This window comes from Cariama cristata, unplaced genomic scaffold (genome assembly GCF_000690535.1).
Source record: "Cariama cristata isolate BGI_N322 unplaced genomic scaffold, ASM69053v1 scaffold27619, whole genome shotgun sequence".
NCBI lineage: Eukaryota > Metazoa > Chordata > Aves > Cariamiformes > Cariamidae > Cariama > Cariama cristata.
In genome coordinates, this window is record NW_009634496.1 from 4,816 (window position 1) to 13,977 (window position 9,162).

General features: G+C 48.9%; 1 protein-coding gene across 1 annotated transcript; it reads left to right on the forward strand.

Annotated features, from left to right (window-relative positions):
- The first annotated feature begins 4,286 nt into the window (after positions 1–4,286).
- On the forward strand, positions 4,287–7,237 carry LOC104167057 (leukotriene C4 synthase-like). The gene is made up of 5 exons (XM_009707180.1): positions 4,287–4,344; positions 5,143–5,242; positions 6,313–6,383; positions 6,626–6,707; positions 7,094–7,237. The coding sequence occupies exons 1-5, from the start codon at positions 4,287–4,289 to the stop codon at positions 7,218–7,220; spliced, it is 438 nt and encodes a 145-aa protein (XP_009705482.1). The 3' UTR covers positions 7,221–7,237.
- Positions 7,238–9,162: the final 1,925 nt, after the last annotated feature.

The window sequence follows — 9,162 nt, forward strand, 5'->3', positions numbered from 1 at the left end:
AAAGGCAGGACAAGAGACGATTTAATTTGCCTGTTTTAATATTTTTAACAGATGTTGACCGTAAAAGAAGGGGTGTTATTCATTTGCATGTATCCATGCCTTTTGATGATAGGTTAAGGGGAGAATTTTGGCATTGCTTTTATACTGATGAGCCCTCTAGTCAGATTTAAGATAAAGATCACCAAACTCCTTTAGAAGAAAGCTTTAAAAAAAAAAAATCTCCAAATTATCCCTATCTAAATGAGTATATATACTTATTTATGTAGTTTCCCAAAGACTTGGCTTTCCATCTTGCTTTTTAGAAAATGGCTTTGAATGTTTTCCCCATTTTATCTTTAAAGTGAAGCCCTTCACCACCTTTACTGAGGTGAGAAGCACTGTCAATAGGAGCGCTTGGCCATGGTCCTGCTCCATGCAGCGGCATTAAAGCAGCCCAGAGATTGGTTTGGCCCTTAGAAATTTTGCTATAACTAATCATTTGAGAACATTTATGTGACCTCTTTGATATACCATAGATACAGAAATCTCAGGAATATCTGTCTGAAATCTGTCTAGATGTACAGGCTAATGCATATCTCCGATATACACTGAATTTTGACGCCGAGGGATGCTTCACATAATGCCAGCCTGGATGTTGCTGGCAAAACCAACCACCTCTTATTTTACTTTCTGAAAAGGGGAGCCTCTGTACAGACGCACATTTTAGGAAGACATGGTAATTCTTGTGATGCAAAGTTTTTAAGGTTATTGCAAAATGCGGAGCCCAGGACACATTTCAAGATGCTTAGGAGATCTGAGCCAGCTTGTGCCTTGCTGGGAGCCGGAGTGGGAACTGCAGAGCAGAAATTGTCTGCAGCTGTCTCCACTTCCAAGGAACAGCCACAGGTGGCCAACTGCATCTTTGTAAGGGATGAAATCATGAATTGACATTTTCTTGTCATGTTTTTAGCCCATCCTTCCTCTTACAGCTGCAAAATCCAAGAATTCTGCGTTCCAGATGTGAACACACTGAGGTGCTCAGGGCTGAGCTCTCTTTCATTCTCTTGAACTCTTTTTTCTCTGTGTGGCTTTTAATTCTTTTGAACGAAAACCCCTCTTTTTTCTATGTGGCTCTCTTTTTTTCTGTATGACTGTTAGAAAGACACTAACTGTTCCCACAAGCAGTTCCATGGTCACAGGTTTGGATGTCCTCAGCGGCTGCAAAAGACTTCTAAGGGAAAGGAAGCACAAGCACCAACTAGATTAGAAAATACTTCCATATTTTTACAATACGATTGGAAGGACAAGGCGTCTCCATGCTTCACAGCTGAAGGGTAAGTTGCTGAGCTGCAAAACATTCCCTCATCCACTAACAGAAAGTTCTTGGTCCATGTACTGTCATGAAATATATTTCTAGGGATGTTATTGCATGTAATGGTGCTGGACTTAGTGCTGCTGGCTTCTCCTTGCCCCGCTGCTCCTGGGGACTAATAGATATGGCAAACTCTGCGGATGCTTAAAACTCCTGCAAGCCTTTTGTGTTGCTTATTTTTCTTCCCAAGATTATTTTTAATCTGGGTTGGTGTTGCAATCCAGCTCACAGTGTGGCCCTAGAGTGGTAATTAGGAGGCAGAAAGGATTAACGGCTGCAGGAAGAGGTGGCAGAAGCAACGGTGGGCACAGAGAAATGCCTCTAACGATGAATCAGTGGGAGATGTGAGGAGTTTGGACCGTGCCAGGTGCAGCCGCCCCGTGATGCAGGGCCACGTGCACATGGTGTAATAGGGAGAGCAGAGTACACACCGGGGAGTGGGAGAAGGGGACAGCGTTTCCTTAGCTCCCGCTCAGCAAATCCATCCCGAGGTGAGCCGGGGACCGCAGAACTTGTCTTGAGGAAATCAGGCCGTGTCAGCCGCAAAGGGTGAGGTTTTGTAATCCGTTTATTCCGGTGTCCTTGCAGGCGGATGATGACAGCAGTGACGCCTTGTCCCCATCTCCCCACCCCGGCTGCCCCTCCTGCCCCTCTCCTCCCGCAGAGCCTGGGGATGCGGTAGCCATGCAGCCAGCTGGGCTTGCCGAGCCGCAAGTCTCCCTTTGCTTGCATCCCGAAGAGTTTTCTGTCTGACCAACGGCGTGATTCAAGTCACCGCGCAGTTGCATGGTTGTTAGGTCAGATGCAAACGGCAGGAAGGTGGTGGAGGCCGGGGCAGCGGGGGGGACCACATCTGCTGGGCAGAGCCTGCTGTGGCATCCCCTGCACAGGGATCCGCTGGTGGCCACTGTGGTCTGCAGGATGCTGAGGCTGTCCACCGGTGACAGTCCCAGCAGCGAAGGGCATTTGGTGCTGGGAGGAGGGTACTTGTGTCTGCGCCTTGCACACGCTGAGAACGGAAAATAAGGCGAGTTCTGGTGGTGACAAACAGGGACAAGAAAAACGTTGTGCCCTTCAGAAGGTAAAGACAGCTTGAAAAATTATGCTTATGGGGGAGGGAGGAGGAAGGGAGAGACATCTGTGCTTGTTTATTCATTCATGTTTCTACTAGCCTTTATTATATTCAGACTACGCTAGATGATACTAGAAGTGTTTTGCATCTGATGATGATCTGGGGAGTGGGAGTGCTCTATGGCAGCCTTTACAGCTCCTCCTGGCCCAGATCTCCTTACACTTATTTGACACTTCTGATGCAGGTTACGCTGCACTGTCATCCGATGGAGGTGCAAGCTCAGCTCTTTTTTGTTCGGTTGGTTTGCTTTGTATTTTCTTTGCTAGCGGGCTGTAATCAGACAGCAGCAGAGGGAAATCAAACGTCGTTAAGCACCACGAGACCTCTGCCCTTTTTGAACTGACACAAGGAAGTCCTTCATTTCTTTGACAGCTGGGAGAAAACAAAATACAATGTTCCTGAACAGTCCTATTTCTAAACAGTCGCTGGAATGAAAAAGCATCAATTCTGAGATGAAAGAATTAATCTTAGAGCTGGTGCTTGAAAAATGGTGGTGTCTGTGTTTGGTATTTGAAGAAATTCTAAGCTGGGACATTGTTATCGCCTCTTTGGGTGCCTTTATCCCTTATAGAGAGACAGAAAACCAGAACCAGCTTCTTGCTTCTTAGAAAGTCTATCAAGGACATCACGCATACCATGTAATTTCTGTGAACTGCTTTAATCTGATCTTATTTTCTATAATAGTGACATCTAATGACCACTTTGTCTTAACCCACTTTCCTTTGTCCGTGGTCCAAAGGGAAAATTCTTTGAATGAAGGGAGAGGAAGGAAACAAAGCTGGTAATCTCAGCAGCTTGCAGCTGTGCCAGCTTTGCTCTCTTAGACAGGAATTAGCTGACTGGGTCCCTCCCGACATGTGAAAGCATCATTTTCCTTTTGCTATAACCTGATGAGTTCTGCAGGGTTTTACCCACACAGAACTCTCTCTGGTGTTTATGATAAGAGTTAATTTGGCTGAGGATTGATCAGAAGCCTTAAATGCACAGCTCCCAGCCTTTCCAGTACGAGGGCCGGGTCTGAAACCCTCTTGGTGTGTGACAGTCATTCTGCAGGACCCATCCCCAAATAAAGTATCACCGTGCAAGATAGATCTGTACCTTATATACTTTATCACATCCTGTCTTACCGTTGCAGTGGGTTTTTCACTCGAGGGCTTTATTTGATGCTGTCTCAGTGTTGTGGCCGTAAGTCATGGTCCGTGCCCAATGCACGCTTTCCAGAATCTGCGCATGCAATGATCGGTACCACAGAATCACAGAATCGATTTGGTTGGAAGAGACTTCTGGGATCATCGAGTCCAAACCACGAAACTCTGCCTCTCCTGGTGCTCGAGTGGTACAGAGCAGCCCAAGCAGGGCTGTGGTTTCTCATGCAACATCAGCAAGAGGGACGTGCCTTGGCCTTTGTTAGGAGCGGTTTTAAACCAGATGCCCCAGGGGAGTGGATTGCTGGGCTGTTGAGATTTGTCCCCCCGTTCAGCTCCCAGTTCCCCTCTCTTATCTCTCACATGTTCACTCTCTGCTGGCTTTCCTACGTACTCATAACTCACTCCTGGAGAACGGAGGGTGGGAACGGAAATACTCAGACTTCTTTCTGCCAATTTACATTTCCACAGTGCATATGGTATCAGGCAAACCAGATTCCTCCTGGGTTTAAGCGCCACATACATAGCTTCCCTGTTCAATTAGAGCAAACCTATGCTGCCAGCTACCACCACCGACTGCCACATCAGCGAGGACTAAACCTGGCCAGAGGAGCTTCTGATCAAGAAATCAGATTTTCTAGGGTCTGGAAGAGTCAGTATGTTGGATCAGATTCATTTGCTGGCTGCCGTGACAGTCCTGGGAGTCCTGGAGCAAGGTAGGGATCATCGGATGCACATGCCCAAATACTTGCTGGGTCAGTCTACTGTGTCTCCACTGATTTCGTTCCACTTCCATATTTTATTTCTGCTTTGCACTGGCACTTCACCGCTTTTCAGAGTGGACTAATACCTTATCTGGATTTTGAAAAGTATTCAACAAAATGGGAAGCCCTTCCTCTGAACTGACCTACCTCCTCAGTTCAGAAATTTCTTGGTAGATCTTCTCTGCAAACATGTAGAATTTCTTTCTTTGAAAAATGGGTTTACAGCAGTTCCTGAGGTTCGTGTAGACGTTAGCATACAAAGAGCACTGTGGTATGGAAAGGTGGAAGAATGGGCTGCGGTGGGTCACACGAAACATGGCATGACAATTTAATTCAGTGTCTGGGTGGCTTCTCTGTGGCATCAGATCCCTCCCTACTCAGCTACCAGGATTTAGAAGGGGAAAAAATTAAAGATTGAAAAAAAAAAATTAAAATTGGCAGCAACAAAGTGCATCTGAACTGTGTTAACAATTTCTATAGATAATAGATGATCTGTTAATTACACAAGAGAGAAAGCAGATATCCCCTGATGGTATGTGACTGCATACTCCTCGCTTCACTGTTGCACTGGATCATTCCTTTTCCTTGTCTGAAACATATCTGGGATTTTCATCCAGCTTTCTCTGCTATGCAGGGGTGCAAGGTTAGGAGGAGACCGCAGATCTTTTGCTCCTACCTCTGGCTGTCTCCTGGCCCCACCATGCCCAGCCAGAGGACTGACCACTGCTATTCTTCTCTCTTTTCCTGCAGCCTACTTCGTCCTCCAGGTGATCTATGCTAGGAGAGTGTTTGGCATTTCTCCTCCAAAGATCTCAGGCCCACCTGAATTTGAGAGGATCTTTCGAGCACAGTAAGAAACTCCTCTTAGAAGATGCTTGCCAGATCTCATGTCTAATGGCACGGCCCCTCCTCTGCTTTGCCATTCATTTTTCAGGACTGTAATTCAGCAGATACTCACCTCCCTCAGAGTTAAGTTAATGGGCTTAAGAGTCAGCATCAGGACTGGGCTGGCTCACGAGTCCTAAACACACCAGCCATTGCTGACAGAAATCACACAGGCATCTCTGCTGTACAGTGAAGGGCTGCTAAAGACATAGTTATTGGTGCCTGAGACTTAGGGTGGTTTTAGCCAAGCAGTGTCAAAGCCTCAGGCAGCTTCAGCCCTGCTCTGAACCCCGCTCACTGGGAAGGACAAGCTCCCAAAGAGATCTCAGCTGGGGCTGGGACAGGGATAGCCACAATCCAGCATCTCTGCCGTGACTTCTGTGCTAGGGCTGCAGTGGGGAGGGAGGCAGAGAGGGAAGAACCTTCCACTTTTGCTGTAACTGAGCACTGAAAAAAAAGCAACTGGGGAGCAGGAGCAGGATCCCCTCAGCCATCCCTTTCTCTGCTCCTTTGCCAGCCTAGACTCAGTCTCATCCAGCATCTCTTGGTCCTACTACTTTGTCTTTGAGGGGACAGGGCATGTCATACAAACAATCCAAACCGCTAAGTGCTCCCTCCCGCTCCTGCATGAAGCCCAAGCTGCTCTGGCATTATCTGCCTAAGATGCACTTCATCCTCCACACGTCTGCAGCCTGCTGGGGCAGTCCTTCCTTGGGGCTTGGGGCTTTGGGGCTTTTACAGCAGGGTTTAAGCTGCGGCACTTGGGAAGGGGCAGTGGGGGTAGTTCACGGAGCCTTCCTGTGCATCTTCTGACCTGGGCATCCTCTACTTAATTTCTTGTGCCCTGGAGACTGGTTAATTCCTGTGAATAAAGGTGGGATGGGAGTTGTGGGGAAAGGTGCAAGTCTGGAGGCTTTTTATGGTGACATCATGTCTAAAAAGCAACAGCCTCCAGCCTCTGGAAACTGCTAGAGGAAGCAAAAAAGGAAGATCTTCCTCCTTTCCCTTGTTTATGACCTTCCTCTTTCCTGCCAGGGTGAACTGCTCTGAGTATTTTCCCATTTTCCTGGCACTTCTGTGGCAAGCTGGACTCTTCTTCCATCAAGGTGAGAACAGCCTGTTACCTGGTTTGTCTCTTCCTGTTACCTCTTTGATTTCTTCCCGAGTGCTGGCTCAGTCCTCAGGTCCTGCTTACCTTCCGAACAATAAATTAGGCAGTAATTCTGCCTCTGATGGGAAGGTCAAGCCAGAGAAGACAAAGCCTCTATTCCTTCACTTTGGGCTACCTGCTTGGCTCAAAGTAGCTCTAAAAAGCCTTTGGAGATGGTCACTGTGATCTCAACTGCAGGTCTGGCTGCAGCCTTGGGTCTGCTCTATCTCTACGCCCGCTACTGCTACTTTATAGGATACAGGGCATCATCCTCAAAAAGGTAAACACCTCTGCCAGCCTGGAGTACGTGGTAACCCCTGGGGGTTTGCATTTGGGAACATAATGTGCTTCGGGGAAGCTCAGGACTCCTTCTGGTTGCTTCAGGGTCCCTGCATGGCTCAGCCTTGCCAAGCTCCCCACAGTACAACATGGGCATGGGTACAGGGCTAGGACCAGAGTCACAGATACAGGGCAAGGCCGGAGGTACCCCGAGCCCTTGCAGGTGTGTGTGTGCTCCCTCGAGGTGGGAGCAGGGCACGGGACCCCACGCAGGGGTAAGAGACAGCCAGGGGCTGCCTTTCCACCCCCCTTCTGCAGAGAGGAAGGGACTGTTGCTGGGCGAGAGCAGCGATGCGGGGTCTCAGCAGGCTCCCTCTCTCCTGCCAGGCTCGCCCCGATGTACTTTGGCACTGGAATTCTCTGGATTCTCGTTGCAGCATCAGCCCTGGGCATCTTGCATTTCTTCCTCTCTCACTACGTGGGGCTGAACGTCCTCCAGCTTCTCGCAGCGTGACCCACTCCTCTGTCCCTCATCGGTGTCCTCACCTTCGAGTCCTGGTCCCTCCTGCCCACAGTAACAGACTGGCTGCAAATCATACAGCCTCCAGCCACAAATCCACTCTCACCTGAGGTTTTAACACCTCCCTCCCCGCTGCCCAGCACCATCAGGAACTGCTGAGCTCTTCAGGAGTTATCTTCCCCCCATGGCACTCTGTGTGACACGTGCTCCATATCTGGCAGCTCTGTCATGCCTGATGTGGAAAAAAACAACGCTCCAGAACAAGGAGAATTTTAGGAAAACCAGATACATGAAAGCAAACCCATCTCAGCCTGAGCTTCCAGTGAGCTGCCGCAGGGAATTGCCATGCGTTCCTCTTCCTCCAGCGGTTCTGCCTTCAGCCCAGGCACCAAATGCGGGTTCATGCCAGTTTTCCAAGGCCCACACCTAAGCAAGGCATTTCTTTGAAACCAGATGTGGGCTGAGGCATAACAAAAGAGGCGAGGGATAAACAGGAGCAGCCACCAACATGTTGTGCGAAAGTCTATTAGTGCCCTCGTAATGGTTATTAGCTATTGCCTGTGGGCGACGTTGTAAATCAGACTGCGCAAACTCATAACCACTAATGCATGTGTAACTTTGAATACTGCTGAGCAACAACGTGCACAAATAAAAAGGCACTGAGCTTGCTGTGCTGGGTGTCTCCTTGTGGGTCTGCAATTAGCAGAGAACAAAAACATGAGTGTTTGAGTGCAAGGCAGCTGCCTTGGTTTCCCTGCCGTGCAGTGCAACGCAGCCTGCAACCCTACGTCCCGTGGGAGGAGAGCTCTGAGTAGGGAGAAACTGATTTTCAGAGGTGCCAAGCTGCTGGATTGGGGGCTGAGCCGCTCAGCACCAAACAGTGATCCCGGCTGGGTGGTTTGCCCAGTGCCCAGGTCCCCCTCCGGGCTTGGCCCCCCTGCAGCAGGGAGGGCTGGGTTTTCATGGGAGCCCAGTGTTCATAATAGTGATGCTTTTGGCCATCGATCCGCTCATGTTAGTGACACAGCTTGGAAAACACGAGCAGTGCTCCGTGCCATCGTCACAGGGGGATTTCACACCAAACCCAGAGAGCAAAAATAACTGTATTAACATGCTGCCAGTCTAACCACATTTTAAAGCCCACCATCCTCCCCTCCCTTCCCCAGCAGTAGGCATATCTAGACTGTAAGAACAAAAGGCAGGGGCTTTTTGCAAGAAGTGATTAATTTTTCACATTGTTTCATTTCCTTCCCTGCTTTTTAAATTGGCTTATCCAGTAAAGCCCGCAGTCCATTTCCCTTTTGGGCTCTCCTGCCTTGGTGTAGTGCTGCCATGTTGAAGTTAGCAAACGCTGCAGGGGAAGGCTTAAATTCAAACAAAAATAACTGTACACCACTTGCCTCTGCAAAGTTTTCAGTGCAGCTGGGCCCCATCCTCACAGGAACCGCTGGGTGTTACAGCAAGATAAACAGCAATAGAATAACTTTTTTTCTAGCATCTTTGGTAATACACTTTGGAAATGGCTCAGTGTCATTGAACTCTGGCTGTGCCTTAGCAAGGCCGGGGAGGAACAGACTTGCCACCTGCCCCCAGTGAGATTTTACTTAGCCTTTACATTAACATGTCCCACCATCTCCTGAAGTTAATTGTCAGTCCTCACCATTTTACCAGCATAACCAGTCACCTCCCAGGAGGTTAATACAGAAGGACCAGCCCCAGCTGCTGGTGCAGGTCCCGGCTCTGTGTCAAAACCCTGCTGTCTCGGCTTAGTCCAAGCCGGTGCTCACTTGTTCTGCAGACACAACCTCCATCTTTTATCCTGCAACCAGTTTTCTAACTCCGTCGTATCGGCCTGGAGCCGCTACCCACCTCAGCCCCGCTTCTCTCGGCTCCGTGTGTGACAGGGATGCAGCATGACTCAGAGGAGGGAAGTTCA

Bases quoted from the DNA above. Each gene is read 5' to 3' on its own strand.
- LOC104167057 (XM_009707180.1), top strand. From the start codon at position 4,287: ATGTTGGATCAGATTCATTTGCTGGCTGCCGTGACAGTCCTGGGAGTC. The intron at 4,345-5,142 runs GTAGGGATCATC...CTTTTCCTGCAG, and splicing joins CCTGGGAGTCCTGGAGCAAG to CCTACTTCGTCCTCCAGGTG. The intron at 5,243-6,312 runs GTAAGAAACTCC...CTTTCCTGCCAG, and splicing joins GAGAGGATCTTTCGAGCACA to GGTGAACTGCTCTGAGTATT.